At 59.4% G+C, this 24907-nt stretch overlaps 1 protein-coding gene across 6 annotated transcripts in view; it reads right to left on the bottom strand.

Annotated features, from left to right (window-relative positions):
- The window catches only part of AGAP3 (ArfGAP with GTPase domain, ankyrin repeat and PH domain 3), a gene marked incomplete at both ends in the record, with an annotated part of 153200 nt that overhangs the window by 84820 nt on the left and 43473 nt on the right, over nucleotides 1-24907 (bottom strand). For all 6 annotated transcript variants that reach the window (XM_082310181.1, XM_082310180.1, XM_082310182.1 and 3 more), the window contains 5 exons: nucleotides 976-1110; nucleotides 3366-3507; nucleotides 3849-3934; nucleotides 4129-4216; nucleotides 11376-11434. In XM_082310181.1, coding sequence (XP_082166307.1) covers nucleotides 976-1110; nucleotides 3366-3507; nucleotides 3849-3934; nucleotides 4129-4216; nucleotides 11376-11434 — 510 coding nt within the window. The remainder of the gene's footprint in view (nucleotides 1-975; nucleotides 1111-3365; nucleotides 3508-3848; nucleotides 3935-4128; nucleotides 4217-11375; nucleotides 11435-24907) is intronic.

Raw genomic sequence — 24907 nt, 5'->3', positions numbered from 1 at the left:
GCGGGAGAGGGGAACATCTCTACATGCTTCTGCATAAGAAAAGCAGCACGGTGACTATGATCCTCAGCCCCGCAACAGGAGATTACTGGAAGGTCACAGATTTATGTAGGGGAAGGAGGATCACCAGCTCCAGCTCAGAGGATGAAGGAGGCACTTGAAGCCGACGACAGGCTCAGTCCTACGCCCTGCCCTCAGCCTACCTTGCTGTGCTGCAATGAACCAAGCTGGATTCTTGCCTTCAGGCAGTCCTGCTGCACTATTATTTCCAAACTTCCTTCCATGTGCCTGTTGCAAACACTAACAGCACAGCTCTCCTCCTTTCCAAAAGCAACTCTGTCCTGCCCAGCCACTCAGCTCTGCACGGACCCTGCCTCACACATTGCACACAGATCCCCAGCACGCCAGAAGAGAAGGTAGAGAAAGGGCACAGGGGAATACGCAGTCCCATTATAGAGCAGGGCCCCAGTTTATTTAAGTGGACTGCAAACTCCTAGGACGTGGTGTAGGTTCCCTCTTCCACCTACGGCATCAAAACCCTCTCTGCAGCCTTACAAGTCCTCTGCAGGCACATACAGACTGCTGTGCCGCGCCGGCCCACCACAGGGACGCAACTGTCCCCTGCAGCCTCTCTGCTCTCTGGAATGAGCAGCTACCCAGAGGACAGCCCCTGCAAGAAAGGCAGGAGAAGGGTGCTGCCCAGCCCCGCTCTACGGTCCCTCGTGCCCAACCACGTGCAGTTCACCTACGTGCCACACACAGAGGAATCCTTCCACACACAGAGCACGTCCTGCTCCTTCGACCCGGTCTGCATGCATCAAGCAACGGCACTGCACAGAAACATGTGCCTAACTCCCTTGGCCTCACGGCAGCACGCCGTTCTAACTGAGCGCCGGTGGTCTAGGTGATGTAAGCCCCCTCTCTGGGACAGCACTGCTGCCCTGTCTCGCCTGGACACCTTCCACCAGCTGCAGTTACCATCCTGGAAGACTCTCTCCACGTTCAGTCCATAGGTGGCACAGGTCTCGTAGTATGTGCAGCGCTTCAAATCATTGGAAAGCTTCCGCGCCCGAGAATCGTCAATGACCCGGGGGTTCGTGGCGCTGATGGCATCTGGAAACCAAAGGGAAAGGAGGTTAGAAAGCAAGTGCCTGTGTCCCATCTATCCACAGGTCCCAGGGCACACTCCTGACCTCCCTCCCTCCCTTCACACACTGAGATACCCACCTTCATAGTACTATAAATGCCTTAGATTACAGTCCGACGTTTGTAGAAAAATGAGTGTGTTAAATGAACCTTTTTAAATGAACCTTATTCAACTCTCCTAACCATCCAGCCACCGATGTTTCTGAAGACAGAGGGCAGAAACCAGCGGGAGGTGTGGCTGGCAAGGCAAGGCAGCCTGCGTGTTAGGAACGGGACACACCACCACAACTTCACACAACCATGTTGTGAACAGTGCAGCTGTTGAGACAAGAGGACACTCAGCGACAGCAGACAGAGCGCTGGGGGCAAAGTTGTAAACAGCCTGACCTTGGGTCCAGCTGCAGCCTCATCTACATGAGGACGGACAGCGTTTACACACGTCAGAAATTACTAACGCTGCCATTTGTCAATGTGTCACTGGTCACGGCTGCTGTAACGCACGAGTGCACTCATCGGCAAGTCCACCTCAGTTGCAGAGTAAAATGGATTTGCCAGTCTCGATCATTTTAGGTCTCACCGCCATACCCTACAGATTAAAGAATCAGAAGGGAAAAATCATCCTCAGTTAACTGGGAAAGACAGATCTGCTAGGATGCACTCACAGCTGAGGCCGTGGTGGACAACACTAAAAAACAGGCCTAATTTGTAGCCCAGATGGCTGCTAAGGGCTTGCATGTTTTGGAAAAACTACCTTCCCAAGAGGAATCCAATTCCTTGAAGACATGCCAGGGACAAGCAGGAGCTGCAAATGAAGCCTCTCAGGAGGAGTGGAAGGAGTACCGAGACTCACGTTGTAAAGAAGCCACCCCTGAACTCTCCGCTGGGCTGCTTAGTGTGACCGTACCACGGCTGTGACCTGGCTCTAAGGCTGGGACAGAAATGACCACCGACCCCTCTGCCATAGCACTCTTCCCCACTCCTAAGCCTCTGCAGCACATGCCTGCAACCCCAGCCCAGTCCCAAACCAAGATAACTCAGTCCTAACATTAATTCCACAATCTTTAAATATCAAAAGTTTAATAACTTTGTTCTGTGCTTAATCTGGGGTCCAGAGCAGACACCCCTGCACCTCTCCTCCCGCTGTCACTGCCTGCCTTCCCAGCCTCAGTTTCTTCTTTGCCAGAATGGGTCAGACTGCTCAGGAACCGGCTCCTGCCAAGACCTTTTTCCCTCGCATCCTCCATCCCCTGCTCACGCTCCCTGCTGTCACCCTTACATCCAGACAACTTCTGCAGCCCCAGGCTCCCTCCTGCCTGTGCTTTACCATATACAGGCAGGACAGACGCTCATTTCGGAAGAGTGGAGCTCAGACACCCGCAGCAATGCCCTCGTTGCTGCCCCTCCCTGCCTCCTGGGCACCTGCAGCAAGCCTTTTGGAGGCCAGGCTGCCTCTGACACACGCCGCGCAAGGCAGAACGCCGGTCAAGGGCTGCCCTCTCTCCCGGCAGCCCCTCTCCATCGGCAGCTCCTTGCCCAGACACGTCTGGGGTGCCCAGCTGGGGCTCCAGGAGCTGTGTCTCCTGGCTCCTCTGGCAGCCTCAGCTGCGGTTTCATGACAGTTCCCTTATGGCCTCCATCCCAGTCCCAGCTGGCTCCAGTCCCCAGCCCTGGCGGGGAGGGGAGGGGGAGGGCAGTTCTGGGCTGCTACTGCTCTTCCCCACATCCACGTGCGCTGGCAGCACCTCAGGGATGATGGTGATCCACAGCTCAGGCCTCTTCTTGGGGTGCTGAAAGCAAGCTGCCATCCCCCCAAACCTTCCCTGCTGCAGCTCGTCCCGGAGGACGAAGGGCAATGCACCAGCAGAAAACCCTCCCACGCCCTGGCCCTGACTCCTGCCTGGGCCCAGCTGCTGCAGGCAGAACTGAGGAAGGCAGGCAACACCAGCAGGTTTGGGCATTTCGAAGAGGAAAGTGGCTCCATGAAGGAAGGCAGCTCTCTGCAGGAAAGCTGAGATGGTCTGAGAAGGAATTACTCAGCTCCTGCAGGGCCCCAGACCAGGGGCCTAAGAGTAACTGTCCTGCGTACAGCTTACAGACCGGCATCTCCCGACGCACTCGCTGGGCTAGCACCCCGCGCTCTCTTGCCAGAGCAGACGCTTCACCAGTGCTCCTGACCGAGGCAGGGAGGATGTGGGGAGGAAACCCGGCTGCCCCGCTCTCACCCTGCGTGCCCACCAGCACCATCGGCACCTCCGCTGTGTTCCGGTAGCTGCAGAGCCGCAGGTAGTAGTTGTAGACTGTCTGGAAGCTGATCTCGTCCTCCAGGCTGAAGACAAACACCACAGCATCGACCCAGGCAGCAAACTGAGGGAGACAGACCTGCTGTTACAGCCCAGACAAGCGTCCCGGAGCCCCGTGCCCAGAGCTGCCAGCAAGGGCAGCCACACGGCAGGGACGTGGGGTGCTGTGGCCGGGCTCAGCCGAGCGCACGCCTCAGGCCCTGCGGCAGAAGCTCCCCGGCACCGCAGGGAGGCCCTGGGGCCAACAGTCACCGCAGGGGTAGCCCCTCCTCAGGCCTCGCAGTCCTCATGTTCTCCCACAACTGGGCTCCCAAGAGGCAGCCAGGTAGGACCCTCCCCGGGAGCCCTGCAATCGCTCCGGCAGGACGGGGTGGGAAGGGACCGCAGGAGGTACCGGTCTCCTACCTGGAGTTCGGGAGGGCCCCCTTCATCTCGAATTAGCAGCAAGTAACTCTGACCGTCCACTACGATCTCCTTCTTAAATCGGCCACCTTGGGAAGAGAGCAAAGAGCAGGTGGAGTGAGGGGGGAAGCAAGCAGAGGGAAACCCCCAACAAAGGCCAGGGGCGGCTGCAGAGCCCTGCAGCGGCAGCAGACGGGGTGCAGAGACGGGGGTCACCTTTAGAGCCGGGGAGAGGAGTGAGGACTCGCAGCACCCCCCAGGCACCCTGGAAACCAGACCTTACCCTCGGGAGACTCCTCCTGCACATAGGTGCCGGTCAGGTAGCGGTGCACGAGGGCCGACTTGCCGCTGGACAGGTTCCCCACGATGCCCTGAAACAGAGGCGCGCGTCACCCACCGCCTGCATGCCCAGCACACCTCCCTTTAAAGAAGGCCACCCCTGTGAAGCAAGACCACCAGTAACCGGGCGCGTGCTGATGATGGGCAGAGACGGTCATGAGAGGGCACAGGGGATGGCACAACCCAGCTGGTACTCGGCGAGAGGCCTGGGGGCATTAACTGGTCTCAGTTGGGCAGAGAGCAGCAGGTTTTGGGGCGCAGCCACCCAGACGGAGGGGGGTGAGGACCCTCATCCTCCCCCAAACAGGCGCAGCCTCGTCAATGCCACGTTAGCTCTTCCCACAGCCCTCCTGCTCCTCGGGGGGACGCTTGCCCTCCCAAGCCACAGTCAACTCTGAAAGAAAAAAAACTCTTCTCCCAGCCCACACATCCCAAATTCTGGGGCATTACAGCTCTTGGCAGCACCTGCCAGGAGGGGAACAAGAGCAGAGCCTGGCCACGCGTTCGGTACAGCTGCTGCTTCCGATACCAGCAGCAAGGCATAGCGCTTGCTCCTCGCTGCGGCAGGGATGCTGCTGTAGCAGAGCGCATGTTTCCCGGTGGAGCTGGCGTGCTGCCTACACAGAAAGACACCCAGCACCAATTTTTAACCGAGTTGAAAAATAAAGATACCTAGCACTGATTTTTAACTGGGTTGAAACACACTAGGCTGGGGGTCTGTCAGTCCAGATTACCCTACAGATTTGCTACAAAATGAATGTAGCTGTCCCAGGATGGGTCAGCCAGACAACCCAATTTTTCCTGTCAGCATTTTCCCAATGATTTAAAAAATCTCTAGTGCCTAAGGGCTTGCAAGTGTGCTTGCCTGCTGATGGGAGAGCAGTCCTGGGGGAAAGGGGCATCTTCTGCCACCCTTGCAAAAAATCTAGTTCCAGCTGGTCAGCTTATATCCCACAGCTATTCCCCACATCCACAGGGACAATGCAGCTCATGGAGCGAGCTCTTGCTTTACTGAGCATCCCATCTCGTGCTCCTCTAGCCTCAGCTGCACCGTTGCTCTGATGGAGCTGGAGCAGAAACGCCAGGGCGATGCAGAGGCGCCCTTCGCCCGTGCTCTTCTGCCTCCTCCTGGTGCCCCAGGCCTGTGGAGAGGCGCTCTCGGCCAGGAGCCAGAAGAGCCCTTCCCAACTCCCTTCTTACACAGGCCTGTGCACCTCAAAACCCTGGCTGGTGAAGGCGGCGGGCAAGCTCCTACCAGCTGTTCACCGTGCAGAGCCCAGGCAGCCGTCCCAGCCGAGCCGGGGCCACAGCTCACCGTATCTGGGCAAAGTGAGCTGCCACTCCTTTTCCACACAGCTTCCCAAAAAGCACCTAACCTACCTTTAGCTTTGGATAGTCTGACCTTACCATGGATCTCCTCATACATAACCGACTCCTGCTTCAAGGCGCCCTACACCTCCTCCTGTGTCTAAATCATGCTCCCAGTGCTCACACGAAGACATCCTTGGGGTGGGTGTCCGACACACCAACATGGCCATTAGGAGCACCTGCCTGTACTGCCCCGCAAAACCCGGAGCCTGCGGGTTTCTCCACTAGTGAAGGTTTACACTTTGTCCCATCGACTTTTTGTTGTTGTTACCCAGCATACCATCCACCCAAATGCTTTTGTAGGCATCCTCCTTCTCTGTCCCCAAGATTAGTTAGCATGGATTGTGGGGACTTGCTGTTTCACTGGGATTTGTCTGGCACATCCACCAGACAGAAGCCACCAGACATCCCCGTGCTGACCTCCCAGCAGGGCTGCTGTGCTTCTGGAAAATCCAACATCCCCTGCGTGTCCACGGCTGCTTCACAGCAAATGCACAGTGACACTAAAGCGCCTGACAGTGCACCGCTGACCTTGCACCCCTCCTAAACCCACCACTGGACCAGGCCACGAGATTCACTGGGCATGTGCAGAGTGCCTGCATTTGCTGGAAATACCAGAGCCTCCACGGATGTGCCGCACAGACCCAGTGGGTGTATTTCTGCGCACCAAGTCCCAGCCATAAGCACAGTACCTTTATGATTAAAATTTCAAGCAGGCACACAGCACTGAAAGGCTAACAGCATTCGTAAAAACAGCACATACCCTTACATGTACGACAGACAAAATCAAAATCCCAAGTCCCATCACTTGTCTCCAAGTGTCACCTGGGTATCGGAAACTGGCACAAGGCCTGGCGGTGTCAGAGCTCTCCACTTGTCTGCTGTCACGGGAGAACCCTCCTCCCCAGCTCCAGCGAGCCTCGACTCCTGGAAACACGGACATGGCACCGCCGGCCGACTCAGGGAAGAGCCCGCACAGCTGAGCAAGGACCAGCTCCTTCCCGAGCGGGTGCTGCACACCGTGCCCTCGCCCCGTTCCACAGCCGGCCTGAGCCCGGCCCCTCCGAGCGCCAGGAACAAAACCCGCCGCACGGTCAGCCCAGACCCAGCCCAGCAGGGGACACGTCGCCCCAGGAGACCCGCTGTGCCCACTCCTGCGCTCCCAGGGCTGGGGAAGGGTTGGCTGGCCCTAGGCAGCCCCAGTGCAGCCCGCCCGTGCCAGGGGACGGCACCAAGAGCTGCGCTGCCTGGGCAGGGCCTCCAGAGCCCCACAGCACGCTCTGGTAACGCTTCCTCATGATGTCCAAGCGTGGGCCACGACGATTTAAGCTCTGGCCACTGGCTCTTCCCTGCTTGCCAAGATCTACTCCCTATCTCGGTACTTGGGGACTGTAGGCAGGTCTCACAGACACAACCTGTGGTGACGCTCTGGTGGCAGGCTGCGGCACAGGGCAGACACACCGTGCTGCCAGAAGTGGCCTAATTGCTGTAGCACAACGCTCCACTCCATGCCGCCTGCCTGCAGGGACTGTCCCTGTCGCACCCCGCACCTGCCCCTGCACCCGTCCTGCATTACATCCCTGGCTGCAGCACTGACATGGTCTGTGCGACTGTGGAGCAAAAGGAACGAAGAACAAGCAGTCCGGCCCAGCACTCATTTGCAGTGCTATTCCCAAAGCTGCCCAGTTGCCGGAGCAGGTCTGCAGTACAGCCCCACCAGCGCCAACAGAAGTGGGGGGTGAGGAGAGAGGAGTGGCTGGGAACATTAAAGCTGCCTCTGCCACCAAAGAGAAGTTTATGGCCGACCTTTTCCAGGCACAGGGATGAGCTTGGCGAGTGAGTCACCACCAGGCAGGTTCTCCAGCTTTCAGCCAGGTGCTCGAAAGCTCCTGCTGCACCAGGTCCTGCCCCGGGCTACCCGCACGCTCCTGCTGAGAGGCGAAGACACACCAGCCCCGCAGGGGCGGGCGCTCAGCCGGCGGCAGACCGCGCTACAGGAGCGCAGGGAACCGTCCGGTTTGCCGGTGCCTCTCGTGCCCACGCCGCACGGAGCCAGTGAGCGGCGGGACCGGGGTGCCAGGAGCCCGGGACTAGGAAGTGAAGATCAACGCGCTCCCACGGGCATGCCCGGGCTGAACGCATCGCTGCCAGGTCTGTCACCCGCAACGGTAATTACAGATAATGCACAGCGCGTTTAGACAGATGAGAACACGTACCAGACTGCAAACCTCACAGGTAACGCACACGTGCTTCTGGAGCCAAGTGATCTGCAGGGTCGTAAGGGCTACACGAACATCGTAGCCCGCGTTAGGAACAAAGGTGACACCCCTTCCTCTGGCTGAGCCCTCCCGGCCGCTGCCGATGGCACTTCGATGGCAGCATGAGCAGTCTGAGATATAAAGAGGTGGAAGCAGAGAAGAAACTGCGGAGACCATTGCGCAGAGCTCCAGTCCCCGAGGAGACCTTTGCAAAACAGAGCGGCTCCCCGAGGCTGCCTGGCAGCTAGGACTCCACGCACCATCAGAGATTAAACACTCCAACAATATTTAGCTCTCTAAAACTTGGATGGAGACTGCGTTTACGCTCTGTTTGCTTATAACTAAAATCCTGACCTACACCTTGGTGAAACACACTTCTGCTTTGTCTTATCTTCATCTGGTGTTACAAACAAGCTCAAACAGAACTGACAGTCTTGAGGAACATAAGCCCTCAGAGGCAGCAAACTGAAGTAAAATGTGGTGTGCAAGCACCATGGAAACCTCTGTATCAAGACATTTCGGAAGAAGGAGGGAACACAGCCTGCCTCTGTGCTGGTCAGCGAAGGGCTGATATTGCCCAGTATCGGGACTGGGGGACGAGTCCCCGCCAACAGGCATCACTTGTGCCTTTCCCAGAGGGAAGGCAAGGTTGGCAGGAATTGCTGCCTTCTCTCAGACACAGACTCCTCTCAGCCTGCAGCAGATGGAGGGAGCTTCAGGATAAAACTGAGGTGGGAAAAACTGCTGAGCATAACTTAAATACATCACGCTATTAAAAACGTTAGAGAAAGTACACTGACCACTTGTGGTGCAAATGGGAACACAAGCAGGGAAGAAAGCAGTAAGAGCCTCACCTCCTGCAGGAGAGGTAAAGGAACCAGTTCATTCCCGTGGGAGGGATGTGGGCTGTGGTCACTGCTTTATGTGCCATGAAACAGAAGCCCCCAACGAGGCCATGGTTTCCCACACTCACAGAATTATGAATCTTGGTTCATAGGCTCAGTGTAGGTCTCCCCTGGGGATAAGGACTGGCAGATCAGAGACAGAGCGGGTGCTTATTGCAAGCCTCTCCCATCATGCACAGTGTGCCATGCCATTTATCAAAAGACCCCGCGTTTGCCCTGCACTACAATGTCTTTTGGTTTCAGACACATTTTTCACAGGGGCACGTGGTGCACTCAGTGAAGCATCGCACAGGCAGGACCGAGGACGGGGTGGCTCTGCCATGGGAGCTGCTCCTGCAGCGCTGCTGAGATCCACGACAAGCCTTGGGCCAGCTGCGCAGGCAAGACCTTGCTCCACCCAGAGCATGTCCCTGCGTCGAGCGCGCCTCTGAGGACAGGGCCAGTGAGGCTGAGGCGGGAGCCGAGGGGAAGAGTTGCTTGAAAACTGGAAGGGAGCAAAGCCTGGGAACGTTTCTTGCCAAGTCTCAGCCATTTAGTGATTCCTGTACGGACCCCGGGATAGCTGCCATGTGGGGACCCCTTCCGTACCACCGTAACCTGGTGGTAACTCGGGATGCTCGCTCCAAGACTAATCTGTCTGCAGAGACCTGGGGAGAAGAGCTGGGTGCTGCGAGGGACGGGGACGGCCGCACCACTGGGATGGGCGAGACGGGAGCCGAGGAAGAGAGGCACCATAGCGCTGGCACATCCACGGGGCAGCCAGGGCTGGAGCAGCGCGGTGCCGAACAGAGCCCTTAGACGCGCGCCCAAAAGCTCAGGACCTGCCCGGCTTTCCTCGTCCCCACCGGCTGACCGCCATCCCAGACCCAGGCAGGAGCAGCTCTCCTGCTACGTGACATCCTTCCCTTTGCAGCTGCAGGAAGAAGAAATCCCAGACGACCACCCCACCGCCCGAGGTGAGGGTACCCAAGGGCTGCCCGCCCAAGCACAGGGTCCCCCGCCACAGCCGGCTGCCACAGCCTAACCCCAGACACGACGGAAGGGGCTTCAGCCCAGCAAGGCCAGGACTGAACCAGGACCCTGAAAGGCCTCCAGGCTTTTAGAAGAGCTGCATCGGCCAGATGAAACCCTGGAGCCACGGAGATCCTCAGAGGTCATAGAAAAAACACGGGAAAAGGATTGTGTTAATTGAGGAAGAGCTAAAAGCTTTAGGTTTGTTTAGCTTGCAGCTCTGTTTTGCAGCCTGCAGAATGTTAAAATGTCAGAAGGCAATACACAGAATAGCTGCAAGAATATTTTTGAACAGACACACATTTTACAAGCCAAACTAACAAATGAATATTCAGAGTTTGTTTTAATTTTTACTTAACTGCAGATAAGAAAAATGTGGCAGCATGGTGCTGGTATGTTTTGCAAAAAGGCTTCTTGTTTCTTGAATTAAGATAGAAAAAAATGATTCTTGAAAGAGCTGAAGGGAGACATGCCAACAGTCTTCAAAGGGAGTTAAGGGCTGCCACAGAGAGCGCGAGAAGAGCAGAGTGGTGGAACAGATTGCCGAGGTCCCCAAGAACAGCCAGCCGACACTCGGGAGCGCCTGCGGCGTCCTGCCCGCCCCGACGTCCCTTCCAGCACTACTCCAGTGCTCCCAGCACGGCTGCCGAGGGTGCCTTTCGGTGAATGCCTGAAGCAGCCCACAAGCTCAGCGCCACCAGCAAGGAGGTCCCACTTCGTCCCTTGCCCCAGGCACAGTTTCCGCCTCTTGTGCTTGCCAGCCAGCTGGAGCAGAACACCCTCGGTGTCCTCCTGCACCGCTGACCTGTGCCGGCTCACAGATGACCCCGGCAAGCCGGCGCGCAGCCATCAGCGATGGCAGGCCATGGGAGACATCTCCTGTCTCAGAGGTCCCGAGACCAGGCCCCCTCCCTCGTGACCCTCTCCCACATGAAAGGGGCTGTGTTGGGGGCAGAGGCAGCCCCCCAGCAGAGACCGTATCCCACAGGTAGGTGATGAAGCCTGGTAACGGCGTGCCCTGGGAAACCCGCCCTGCGCTGACAAACCGGAGGAGCTTCATCCCCTCCGTTTGGCAGAACAAAGCACCAGAGGCGACAGTTTCATCCCACCAGCATCCCTCCACGGCAGGGACACCACGGGGCAGTCGTGTCTGGGAGGTGGCCAGTAGAGGCCAGGGAAGCACCGCTGCAGAGCTGAAGTCAATGAGGCTCAAACGGAGAGATGACACCTCCCACCCGGGTAACTCCCACGCTTGGACCACTGCTCTGAGGGTGACGACCGTGGATGCATGCCTCTACCACCGCTCAGGATCTGCCCCTGCTTCTGCTATGCCAGAAGGTCTAGCCCGTGCAGCAGTACCCGGTCGGGAATTACGACTCCGCTATGGCCAGCAGGAAGGGTGAAGTTCTCAAATATCGCCTTCTGACCCCCACATCTGAGTGCTCTCCCAGACCCACACCCTCTCCCTTACAAGCGTGAGCCACCGAGATCTTGCCCTCCCCCAGCATGGCAGCAGCCCCAGCTCCTCTCTCCCCTCTGCGAGGCTGAAGCACCTATGGATTTCCACATTAAAACACCTCTTTTTCTTGAGGACTTGGAGAAGCATCAGAGAACCAGGGGTATCTGAGGCACGAGCCGCAAGTACTCACCACCTTCAGCTCAGGCACCGAGCGACTCAGGGTCCATTCCTGGCTGTTCACAAATGAATCTGCAGAACAGAGAGGAGAAATCATCAGGTCACTGCAGCCTCCCTCGAGATCCTAACAAGGATCCTGCCACGCTCTCGCTGCTCCCTCCAGGCCACCTCGTCTAGAGACACGAAGCTGCGTGAGGTCCTGATGCTGCCCATGCCTGGGAGGCTCTGCAGCCGGAGCTTCGGACGGGAAGGAGCGGCCGAGCTGAGGGCCAGAAGGCAGCGCAGAGCGCACGCACCGCAGGCTGGGGACCCTTCCTCCTGCCCTGCGAGAGCACAAAAAGTCCTACAGCTTCCCCTTCCTCGAGGAGTGTAGGACGAGGGAAGCACCAGAGAGTAGACGCCTTTTCGGGGGGCACATGCTGTGAAGGACCCCAGAACCGAGGACACGTAACGGCGAAAGCAGTGCCCTGAGCACCGCACTCGGGCTACAATACCAGTGTCGTACGCAGTGCAGATAAAGAGCTGAAGGCATGCTGTAATCTATGTTCGAGATTGAAAGCAAACACAATTAATTACGTGTATGTTATGTAATTTGCAGAACATTGTAATAGGCTTAAGAAGGTTATAACAATCAGGCACAGCTTTGAGTGGCGCAGGAAACACCTTCTCTCCTGCCACAGAAATCACAAATGCTTCATTTACATCCAAACAATCTCCAGGAGCTGGTCAAACAACAGACTTCCCAAATAAAACCAGACTCACCGGAGGAGGAGCAAGAGCCCAGAGAACACCTTGAACATCAGAAGTAGCCAGCAGCCACTCCTAGTAAAACTGGAGCCCTTCATTTGCCTTGGACAAGGCAAAGTACAGGCAAGTACGTCCTCCACCCAGGGGCGGGGGGCCGAAACAAAAGAGCAGCACTTGCTGTATGTTAATAGCGTAAAAATAATAAAGGATTTTTGGAGACCGGAAACCTGTGGGAGCATTGCTTCTTCAAGAACCTGTAATAAACCTGCCGAATTCGCTGCCACAGACTATTGCAGAAATGGAAAGCTCGGATGAGTTCAAAAAGGGAAGAGGCGAATCCACGAGACCCAACTGTGGGCAGCGATTAAACACAACAGCCTGGGTGCTGCTGCTGCTCAGACGTCGCCCGAGGCCGCAGCAGGACGCCAGGCCAAAGGGGAGGAAGGCTCTAGACCTGCCCCGCTGCCCCGTCCCCGCGGCGGCTGCCGGCGCAGGAGCTGCGAGCTGCCCTTCCCCACGCCGGCGGCAACTCCCTGCCTGCCCTGCTCCCGGCGGCCCCGACCCCACCACCACCGCACTTGCGGTGCAAGTCCCAGCTCTCGGTGTCTGCACCGGCACTGCCCAAACCGGCTGGGCAAGCTGGCGGCTGCAGGTCTCTGCCGAGTAGGTGTTTCATCCTGGGCTGTGCCAAGCACCGCAGGCTGAAACCGGGGCACCGCAGATGCTGCCAGACCCAGGCTGGATCAGAGGGCAACGCCAGGCTCTTCAGCCCTGCCACAAGCCAGTCAATGACTATCTTCACGCCAGTTTATGTTCCTGCCCTCGCAACTCCCAAGGGGAGCTCGGACACACAACGGCTGCAACCCTCTACCTCCAGACTAGTGCCTTGCCTCCTCTCTCCCTACCTCACCCGGGGAACCGGTGGGAGACGCGCAGCCCAAAGCTGCGTGGGGAGGAGCCTGCTCCGCTGCTCGCGGCCGGGGGGCTTGCAGGGGGCCCTGCCCTTCATGCCTGCAGCCCGCACACTGGTCCACCGCTGCTCGGCGTGCGTGAGGGGAAAAAAGATGATCCGCCGCTGTGCCTTTATCACGGCACTTGTGCAGCCACCAGCACCCGTAGGCCACAGTGCGTTTTTCCATCACGTCAAAAAAAGGTAAGAATATGGTGCTCATACCTAGAGTTTACCATTCATATATTAATTTATTAACACTTCTTTTTCAGAAGCTACAGACAAATAAAACACAAGCAGTAACACAAGTTTATTTATAACCATCATGAACGTTCTTAAGAGGAATCGTTTCTTCATGGTCTCTGTCTTTTACCTGTTTTTCCATTCTTTTAGGCAGAGGTAAAATCTTTATTAAAACAACTAATAAGTTAGGAGGAAAATTATAAGTTCTTGAGCCCTTTCAAAAAGGTACCAGCACACCTGTATTTCTGACTGCATTACTTAGCCTAAAAAAAGCTGTCACCTCCACCTATAACTTTTGCTCTGCTTAGTCCCTTTGTTGGTTAACTCCGGTGGTTAAAGCACCATTGGTACGTTCTCCTTTACTGGCATTCCCTCCCTCCAGATTAGAGGAGGCAGCATACTTGCACTGTTTCACTATACATACCCTGTTCTTGAGCTACGAAAAGCTGGCAAAAACCGAGCACGTTTTTCGAGGGGTTTTGAGTGGAGCACAAGTCAAATGCACTCACCGACCTGGCCTTAAGAAAGGCAAGAGAGGGAGAGAAGAGGCCTGGAAAGGGCAGGCTATTCTCGGCTCTTTTTCTGTTCTTGGATGCTCAGGATAGAGAAACCATCCAGATTTTTGCTAGTTGCCTCCTTTGCTAATTATTCTAACAGATCTTTGTTTTTTAACCAAGGTTCAGGAGTTCGTTAGCAACAGTTTGATTTTTGACTTGCCGTGAAGGTCTCCGAATAAATCTTAACGTAAATAAATAACTGCGACACAATGCCAATTTAAAAACATTCAGCCACACAACACAGTAAATTATTAACTATCATTAGCATGCTTAACCCAAAACAGCAACGTACAACCTGTGCACCTCTGTTTGTCAACCAGCTCCCAACGTGTGCCAAGTCTGAACTCTAGCCCAGGCCGCCAGCCGGCCCTGGCGATCGACCCTGCACGTCCCAGCCACGGCATCGTCAGCCCGCAGGTCCTGGAGCAGGCCAGCACACCGGCTGCACCCGCGCCATCTCTGCTCAGCAGCGCATGCCAGGGCGCTGGCACCTCTCTGCGTGGTGCAGCCGGCGCTCCTGCCGCCGCAAATCCCCGTGCCCAAGTGACAGCCCCGCTGGAGCGAAGGAGTGGGATGGAAACACCGGCAGCGACGCTCTCGCTGTCACCGCCCATGCCTGCCCCGCGCAGCAGCGGCGAGGACGCGGCCGGCAGCCGCTGACTCACCCGCACAGACCTCTCCAAGCCGTGCTGTGCCCCAGCGTGCAGCAGCCATCACCCAGGAGCTCGCATGCTGCAGTCTGGCTTCAACGCTGGGCTAAACGGAGTGAGACCCTTCCTGTCCGGTCCAGCTCACCGCCCCCAGACGGCAGCTGCTCTCGGGTGGCAGGAGGGCTACGGGGCTGTCCCTCCTCCGGGGCAGGGAGCAGGGCTCGCCCGAGCGCAGGACAGGGCTTGCGGCGGGCACTGCCTGGCACCCCGAGGTGGGCAGTCACCTGTAGCTCGCACCACTGCTGCTGGGAAACCCACTCGTGACTGCAGCTGGACAGAGAGGCACCAGACCTCTGCTCTGCCACCACTGGGAGCAGGGCGTTCTCCTGCCCCTGCCGAGGGGCCGCTTCCCCTCCCCAGGGGCTGTGGGGGCTGCTTCACCCCAGGAGCAGCTTCTGCTGAGGGCAGGACGGAGAGACAGGAGGCTGCCCAACATCGTTACCTGAGAACGGCCATCTGGATCTGGACCGAGGGTCTGCCCAGCCCAGTACGCCACCCCCAGCACCAGTTTGCGCATGGGACCTCAGGAAGAGTAGGAACATGGTGAGAGTACAGGATACTGACCCCACATGTGTTTGTGGCTGCCGACTTCTTCAGCTCAGGGATCTCCTGTGGTTTGTCTACTTAGTAAACCGCAAAAAAACTCTCCTTTGAGTAATTGTTCTATCTCCTTTTAAAACCATATGAAATTACACTTCCACATCGTTCTTCACCAAGGAGTTTCAGCAGTATAAATACCCATTCCTTGAAAACCCACTTTCTTCTGTTCTAGGCTTGACTTCATTGGATGCCGCCAGCCCGGAGCCCCAGCTCAGCAGAGGCGGTGAGCTAACATCCCTAGCCAGCCTGACCAGCGCCGCCCCAGCTTTCACTGCAACCCCTCTTTCCCACACTGCGGAGTCCCAGCTGTTGGGCTGCTCCTCGTGCAGAAGATGTTGTGCACCTTCCACCCTCTCTGCTGTCCTCCTCCAGTACCTCCTGTTTAGCTGTACCAGGAGGTCCCACGTGGCTCCAGCAACTGACCCTACCAGACCGCCCAGCCGCTTCGCTGCAGGAGAGCCCACTCTAACGATAAGGCACTCTACCTGCAGCGTTTTGGGGCTGAGGTACCCCCAGCGTAAGTGCTCACAGAGGTATGGATGAACCCACTCTTATTCCAGTACCCAGGAGGGTAAAAGCAAGTGCTTACACACTATGTGACCAAAGGAACAGAGACTAAGGTGGAAGTGGCCTTGAACTGAAGACAGCCACGGGATTCCTTCACAAGCGCCTGGAGAAGTTACTGAGACACAGATCTTGGAGGGACCAGCTCCCTCGGTGGCCCCCTCCAGAGCCAAGGTCACAGCTGTCAGGATCAGAAGACCCTCGTGTCCATCTGCCATCCCAGGCCATACCCGTACACACAAACCCTTCCGCTAATGAACTCCTACACGAACAAAAGCGCCTCTTGCTCAGGAAGACATCCCACCCTGACTTCAAACTGCCCGTACGGAGCACCACTCCTCGCACCGACCCACTCGCCCTCTGTTCTTCCCCATTAGCCAAGAGGATGGAGCTGCCTGAGGGGTTTTCTACTGCACAGATCAGGGATGAAGCAAGGCAGTGCCTGGGCAAAGCAGAGAAGTGAGGCGAGGAGGCCGCGCCTGCCCGTGCACCGAGGTAGGCACGTGTCCTCTGCCTGCACCTTGCGGCATGCCTGGGAAGCTTCCCAGCTCCCGCCAGAGCGCAGGAGGAGCGTCACGGTGTCCTGCAGCACACCCTCCAACGCCACTGCCCAAAACACCCAGCTCGCTCCACAGCGAGTCAGCCTTGCGCAGAAGAACGGTGGCTACTCAGGAAGAGCACTTGGACCAAGCTCCCCTGCACGCCTGACTGCTGGCACCAACCGGCCAGTCTTCAGTTCTGGCTTCGTACGGGCTTCTTGCAGAGAGTTTGGGGGCTTTCTTCAATGGTGCCTGAAAGCTGGAACTCCTCAAAACCGGGAGGCATTTGTATCAGCTTCCCCAAGTTACTCAGTTAATAAAGCAGCATTCCCACGCATACACTTGTAGCTCTCCCTGCAGACCATGGGGAGAGCTTGGCTCTGGCTGCCAAATGGAGGAAAAACAAATGCCTTCAGCGTGCATCTCCTCCTGCCCCAAGTGCCCCAAAGAGCAGGGTCCAGAAGATGTGGCAGTTCCTGCAGCACCCGAAGAATCGCCATTACTAAACATGAAGCCTTGACTTACACCATTCCCACCTACCACCTAGGCAAGGTACTCAAGACCGTCAAGACCATCAGCTAATCCAGGAAGGCCTGAGGATGGAGCACAACCCACGTTCACACATCAGGCTGGGGTCCATGCCACAGCTGAGCCTTTCCAATCCGTCACTGTAACTGGCCCTTGGCCCTGGCTCCCAGGGCACACCGATCACCCTTCCCTCATCACGCAAGAGGATGGTTTTCAGATCATTCCCCAGCACAGAGCCCCCCCCCCCCCCCCCCCATTTTCTTGCACTTGCTTTCCTCCTCTACCAGCAGCTTCTCGCAGAAGCGAGCGCAGCAGCCGTGTGCAGGCGGGCGCGGATGACACCCACGGAGCTGTCAGAAAGGCACCTCAAGAGCAGTTTCTCAACCACCCAAAACAGCCATAGGCCAAGTACCTGGCTGCCGAAAAACGCTGACACAACTCGCTGATGTCAGCTTCGTCCATCCCAAGTGTTGATCGTTTGCTACTAAAATGCAGCATATGGAGATTTCCTGCACTTCATCAGTATAAATTCTATTAGTATGATACTACGCACTGTACCTGTGCGGCTGTTACACACCCAAATCAGCATAAGGAAGATCCAAGTCCACAGCTGCAGGAGGCTGATGTGGGTGCGGGAGTCCCCCCTCCGACGACACCGTTCCCCTCTGGGGCTGCCAGACCCTCCCCGTCCGCGGTGCTTCCGCCGCCCAGCCGGCTGTGCCGAGCCGCGGGAGGCGCAGGGGGTGACGCCAGCCGCTCGGGCACCGCTCCCCACTGGAAGAGGCAGGAGATCCCCGTCTTCTGCCAGGGAGAAAGTGCAACCACGTGGAAGCACCGGTGACCTGACCTGATCTAACGCACTAACCGAAATCCAGGCAGGTGGGTCAGCATTAGCACCTTCCACCCGGTGCCAGAGCCTTGGTACGAGCTTGTTTAGCAGAGATTGCCTCCAGCTGGGGTAACGCCTTAATGAACTGCCATCTCCCTCATCACTAGGGTTCATGTAGGCACTGGGGAGCAGTGATTTACTTGATTAGCTTCACTGCTGGACTAGCTGTATCACTTGGTCTTTCACATTAAAACACACCCAGTCGCTCTTCCTCCTTCTTTTCTTTGTTATTTAATAACGCCGAGGAGACCAGACTGCCAGCGCTGCGGTTGAATACCTTCCCCGGGCGCACCTGACCTCAAAAGCAGAAACAGTGGACTCGCGGCACCACTTGCACACCAAGAGCCCCAGCGCGGCCCAGCGTCCTACGGGCCTGCTGCTGCCCGCATCCCGCTGCTGCTGCCGAGCTGGGAGGAGGAAGGGGCTGGCCGGGCAAAACCGACTCCTCACCCAGGCTGCTCCCTTCATGGGATGAAGTGCAGCAGGTTCATCTACCTTGTGCTTCAGAAGCGCTACTGCCAGATGCATTTGGTCTCCACACACAGCAACTAATAATTAACCAACTCATTATCCAAGCCGCTGTGGAACTAACTTGGACACTGAAACCCTGGACACTAAAACCAGCCTTGAAACCGGGTCAGAGGCTGAGCAAACAGAGCAGTGCCCACACAAACCATGTTCCAAAGTACCCATCTGCCCGCACACGCAGATAAAAGGGCAGCAGAGTGCGACGTGCCTGGGCAGAGCCACCTCTTCCACGCCAGGCTTGATAAAGACTCAACCCTGGCAAGGCTGCGAGAAGAGAGATTTCTCCAGGTCAAGGACCAACACGGGCAAGGCTAGCGTTCCCGTCAGAAAGCTTAGCCAATGCAGATACCCTGTGTAGGACAGGATCTTAGCAAGGGCTGTCTCACCAGAGCTTTAAATACTTTGCAGCAGTGAACGGAGAGGGTCTTGTGTATCTCTGGGGAAAAAAGGGCGTGATTACGAACTGCTACCCTTGCTCCTCAGCTACACTGCACGCGGCAGCATCCGGTGCCATCGCACTATGCATGCTGTGTAGTGCACGGACTTCAGAAGAGCCATACGTTTTAGGCCTCTCAGCACCTCGTACTTCCCAGTCCACGTCTGAATACACGCAGACGGAAGAACCATACCAAATTCTCTCTGCTCTGACAGCTAGAAAGGGTCTGCTGAAAGAGACAAGCCAGCAGAGCTAGTGACGCGGAGAGACAGGTAACCCACCGCTTCCCCAGCACAAGTGCTCTGTGGGGACCTACCTCGCCAGTAAAAACCTGTTCCAGATTTGTCTGACCTCAGCTCTAGCTGTTTAACCCCACAAGCAAAGGCAGGTTAAGATTAAAAAGGCACTGTTTTTTGAAGTTCCCTCTTCCTACGGATGCCTGTAGACTGTAATCAGAACACCTCCGCACCGACTGCACACAACTCCTCCAATCTCATCCTGAGACTTGGGCCTTTCAGATCGGTGTCACAACAACTCTTTCCTTGATACCTTCCAGACTTCTTAAGTTTTTCTGAAGTCTGGCCACCAGACTGGATTCAGCATCCGAGGCATGGTCTCTAAAGCCATCGTGCCACCTCTGCTCCTCACCAACACTCCCAGCTAAGCTCAGGCAGGTACCAACAGGAGACGATACATATCATCATTATCTACTCAATTCACTATGCAAACTTTACCTTATTAATGTAAAAACACCCCCCTCTTCTCCCAGTAGTCTTCTCTCACATGTGCCCTACGTGTTAGCCCTCTGCGTGGCCAAACACCAAACAGGAGAGTAAAAGGGAGTTACCTTAAAGCACCTTAAAAAGCAGGGCATCTTTCTGGGAGAGGGGAACATGATTGCGAGAAACGCTTCCTGAGCTGTGGAGTCCAGATCCTGCTGTCGGAGATGCGGCACCTATCGTGTGATCCCTCCCTGCAGAGGGAAAACTCCAGTCCCAAACCAGTCCAATTTTTCCAGGCCTGTGCCTATCAGAGGGCTTCTTCAGAACTGCACTAGCCGATACCTCGATACCCAGAAACGCTCCTCTGAACTGCTGGCCAGGCTTATTTGTGGGCAGTTCAAGTTGGGCAGACTCCGTGCTGACTTTGTCCTCTAGCTCCAAGGGCTCTTGCCCTCCCTTGGTGCATTAACGGAAAATCATACCCCCGTCAGCCTTCACCCTGCTGCACGAAGATCAGCTCTTTGAGTCTTTTTCGGGTAAGAAACTCTGCATTCCCCTGAGCACCCCTCCCTGTGCTTGGTCCAGGCTGAACCCCTCCATCAGCAGGGAGCGAATGCTACCCACGCAGTCCAAAGGAGGTCTCAGCAGGGCCGGGGCAGCAGCGCCGAGACCGTTCTGGCTCTCTGGTGGGCTGGGCGTTTTGGCCCCTGGGTATGTCTACACAGCAGAGCGCAGCGCTGCATGGGTACCTCAGCTTGCTACAAACAAAATACTCCGGGTACTAGAAACAGGGTAGCAGTGTTGGCTTGGATCTCTGCCTGGACTCCTATATCCAGCTTTTCCAAAGAGCTGATAACCACAACTGCAGCTGCACCCCCTCGGGAGGGCGTGTTGGGACGGTATCAGCACCTTTCCTAGGGCTAAGGTGGGCAGCACTAGCATAAAGCATCAAAGTTTCTGAAATGTTGAGAGGGTGTTAGAAACACTATTGGCCTGCAAGTCTGAAATAGGAACAGGGCAGAGATCTCCTGAGCTGCCGCATCCAGCAAGTCCGTGTTAGAGCAGTACTAAGGCTGTGCACCTCCCATCTACGGCGCCCTGGCTTAGAGGCCCACAGCTCCCACTGGAGTGAGCCAGAGCCCACAGCCCAGCACGCTGAGTGGAGAGACGATCAGGAGACAGGACGCAAGACAGGACAAGCAACAGCAGCGTTGGTCTGCAGACTTCACTGCTGCTTCTTCACATCTCATTGACCCCAGGAGGACATAGCTCGGCTGGGTACAGGAGCCTGCGCTGCCCGTACTGAGTACCCAGCAGATAACGGCAAAAATGGTGTTCCAAGCAAAGACCAAACCGAAGTGTGAACTTTGCAGCTCCAGCAAGCAGGGCTTGCTCTGCCGCAACGAGCCACAGTCCCAGAGGCGGTCCGGAAAGGTCATCCCCGAGCTTGTGCCTCCAGTACAAGCCATGGTGGCAAATGCTAACCACCCTGACAAGCAGCGATCTCGCATTAGCGGGCTGGTCACTGCTAGAGAGGGCTCCAAGCCCTCTCCGTCGCTCCCCAGCAAAGCCTCAGACGGCTCTCCAGCAGATGGACCCAAGGGAGCCCCTACCTGTCCCAGCAGAGCAGCCAGGTGAGGGGCGAGGACACCAACACACACGCTCAACCTCAGCTGCTCCCCTGGGAATGCGGCCACCGGGCTGGCTGCTCCTGGCGCAGCTCCCGCTGGAAGCCACTGGCAAGCAGGAACAGGCCCCCCGCTGCACGGGCAGGGCCCGGCCCTCCCTGCCCGGATACACCCACATTCCCCAGCCATGAGCGCAGCCTCCCCTCGCCTGGGAACCTCCCGCCACCCAGCCAGCACCCAGCCCCGGGCGCCCCTGCCAGCAGCACGGACCCCCGGGGGGAGCGCACCGCAGAGGAGTACAGCAGCGGCATCCCACCCCTTTGCCTCGCAGTGCGCAAAGGCAGCCTGGGCCACTCACCCGCAGCCTCCAGGACCTTCCCCTGGAACACGGCGAGCCCCAGGGACAAGGGGGACTGGCAGGAACAAGACCCTTGAGCTCCCTGCACAGCACCTGCGCGGCAGCAAAGTTGAGGCTGCCAGCAGTGCTGCTCCTGCGCTGGTCCCTGGAGGCCAGCCCTCCTGGAAAGCGTCCTGGGCACAAAGCTCCTCTGGGCAGCCGCTGCCTTAGGAGCGTACGGATTCCTCGGGGAGCCCGCCAGCCCCAATCTGTCCCTCTGGCACGTGAGCCAAGCCGGGGAACTGCCTCCACAATGCCTGGACTCTGGAGCAGAGCGATGGAAACCCGGAGAGGTTTGCAGGCGCCAGAAAGCAGCAGTCCTGGCCCAGCCCAGCCCCCAGCTCTGTGCGTTCAATGCCTTAAAAAGCCTGTGGATGCTGTTCTCGCCTCCCAGCCCCTGCCAAGCGGCAGGGCTCACCCGCACGTTCGCTTCTGCAGGGCCAGGCCAGACACATTGCGCGGCCAGGGAACGGGATGGGGCACAGAGGCACAGGCAGCACCGTCCCTGCAGAGGCCCCCACGCGCCTGGGCAGCCCCAGCACGGGAGAACAGCCCACGGCAGCGAGGCCAAACACCAGCTAGTCCAGCACCTAATGGCTGCTTCAGCTGCCAGTCCCCATGACGTGCCCAGTCCCCACGGGGGTCCTGTCCCCCCTCCCCAGACAGTCCCTCTCCCACGTCACTCGGGATGCCACCGTCGCTCTCTGCGGGCTGCCCCGTGCTCGGTGAGCACCACCAGGCTCCTCAACGCGCGGCCCCAGGGAAGACCCCTGCAGAGCATCGCCCAGACAGAGCCTGGCACCAGGCAGCTGCTTACGGGAGGGAGGTGCAGGTGCGTTTCTCTGCTCCCCAGCCCCCTCATGCTGCTCTGACAATCTCCCAAATAGTTCAGCACTTGCTTGGGAGCCCACTAACAGGACCCTTCTCCCCCTCCCATGGAGTTTCAGCTCCTCCCTCTGCTCCCCCGACACCGCTGCACGAGGCTCAGCTCTCCCCACCCTTGCTGGGACACCACTGGGGCAAGAAGGACGTGGGACACACGTGCTCGGCTCCCAGGTGTCTGGCTGGAAAGGGAAGCTGGACCCCAGCATCTCCTCCCAGCTAGCCGTGCTGTGGCTCCTTCAGCACCGACGACGATGGCGGTGCCCATGGCCACCGGGCGCTGGAGTGTGAAACAGCCCCACGAACGCTCACACTACCTTGCTACAGCCGAGCTTTCCTGAGCGCAAACCCCGCAGAGCACCGGGACGCAATCGGGTGCCTGTGCCCAGCCCAGGACCTCGGCTGGGACAGACATGGCTGCCCGTCCCTGCAGACCCCAGGGGTGCGGGGAGGCTCTCGCCAGGCCAGCACCGCTTCTGCGTTCACTTACCCAGTGCTCGCAGCGGACCGCTGCCCAGGAGGATGGGCTCAGCACTGCCATGGGGGTCCTTGGGGCACGTGCTGCTAGTGCTGCCACGCTCTCGCCTTCGGAAGCGGCTCGTGAGGAGTCTCCAGAGTCCCCCCGCCTGCCCGGGGTCGGTGTGCAGCCTGCCCCCGACCCTGGCCAGCTCCGGGTAGAGCAGGTCCCGCTTGCTGGGGCAGGTGTGCAGGGAGCTGGCGTCCCCCTCGCTCTTGGTGCGGAGACGCGTGGGGCGCAGGAGCCCCCCGGACTCCGAGCGCCGCAGCTCGTGGCCCCGGCGCAGGCGGAAGCTGAAGCTTTTGCGCAGGGAGCTGAAGTTCTTCCTGGGGCCAGGGCTGCTCCGGCCGCTGCCCCCGAAGAGGTTCCAGCGGCGGCTGCCCCACAGGGAGCCCCCCCGGAGGAAGCCGGGGCTCTCGGCGGGGTGCGGCTGCCGGGCCGAGGGCAGGAAAGTCATGCTGCTGGGGCGCGGGCGCTGCGCCCCGTCGGCCCCGGCCAGCAGAGACGCCGCGCCGTCCTCGCCCTCGCCCGCCGGCCCCTGCTTGCGGGGCGAGCGCAGCCTGAAGAAGTCCAGCAGGCTGCCGCGGGCCCGGGCCGGGGGCGGCGGGGGGAGCAGGGCCCCGGCCGCCAGCCCGTTCCCCGCCGCGCAGAAGCTCTTGGGCCGCCGCCTCTGCTGCTGGGCGGCCTTGAGGGCGGCCTGGACGGCGGGGACGCCCTGCAGGTCCAGCGACTCGCAGACGCTGACGGCGCGGCGGGGGCTCGGCCGCGGGGGGCCCCGGGCCGCCTCGCTCCAGCGCCAGCCCTCCGCCATCGTCAGCTGCGGGGCTGCCCCATGGCCCCGGGCCGCCCGCCGCTCTGGGCCGCTGCCGGCGCGGGCGGCCGGCCCCGGGGAGGCGGCGCAGCGGGACCCCGCACGCCGCCCGCTGCCTGCCGGCTCCCACGCCGCGCCGGCATGCCCGGGCCGCGCTCCGGCGCGCCGCCAGCGCGGGGCTGGGCCCGCCCCGGAACGGGGATGGGGCCGGGGCCGGGGCCGGGGCCGCCCCGCCCGGCCGCGCCCTCCCTGCGCCGCCGCCCGCCCCCGGCGCCCCGGGCCCCGAGCGGGCGCTGCCCTGCGTTCGGCTGCGGCCCCGGGGCCGGGCCCTGCCACCGCCCCGCCGCCCTGGGCGCCCGCAGCGGCAACTGCACCCGGGGAGCGGCGGTGCTGCCCGCCCGGCCCGCGCCCGCCGCGCCGGGGCGCTCGCCGCCCGGCCCGGCCAGGGCCCCGCCAGGGCAGCACCGAGCGCCGCGCAGGGCCGCCCGCACCGCCCGGGGCCGGGGCCGGGGCCGGGGCCCCCGGTCGCGGCGCGGGGCCGGCGGTGCCCGCCAGGGAGCGCAGCGCCGCCGCCGGGCGCCCTCGCGCAGCACCGGGAGCACCGGGGGCCCCGGCGGGGCCGGCACCGGGGGACACCCCCCCCCCGCGGGCCCGGCGGCCGCCCCCCGCCCCTCCGCGGCTGCCCCACCGCCCCGGCGGCTCTCCCCGCCGAGCTGCGCTTCCCAGGCGGCGGTCGCACCGCGCATCCCCCAGGCCGGGCTGCGCGGGAGTCACGGCATCACGGCCTCGTTAAGGTTGGAGAGGGCCTCTGAGGCCACCGAGCCCAGCCGACCCCACTCCGCGGGAGCGCACGCTGCTCGGTGCCCCGCCGGTCCCCGCCGCTCCCGTCGCCCAGACCCCTGGCCCCGCCACATCGTCCCTCCCGCCACGGCCCCGCTGCCCCGGGATCCAGCTGCCGCCTCGCCGCCCTCTCGCTGCCCGCTCCCCCTTCCCAAACCCGTGGCTCGCCAGCCAGCACCCTCAGCAGCGGCCACGGGGCTCCTTCTGCGCCACGGACGATGATGTTAGAGCGCAGCGCTATGCTCAGAAGCTCTTGAACGGCCTCGGCACCAACGTCCAGGAGCCCTTCTGACCCGCAGCGGACTGCGGCGAGGGGCCCAGGGCAGCAGCACAAGCATCACCACCTCAGCCAGGCCTCCGCTCCTGTCCCAGAGAAAAGTGTTTTTCCTTGATCAAATGCATCATCGTGAGGCTCCGGCCCTCCTTCCACGCCGCTTCTCCCGGAGTGCCCCAGTGCA

Source organism: Platalea leucorodia, assembly GCF_965183815.1.
Source record: "Platalea leucorodia genome assembly, chromosome: 1".
In the NCBI taxonomy this organism is placed as follows: Eukaryota; Metazoa; Chordata; class Aves; order Pelecaniformes; family Threskiornithidae; genus Platalea; species Platalea leucorodia.
This window is presented reverse-complemented; position numbering and strand designations above follow the sequence as displayed.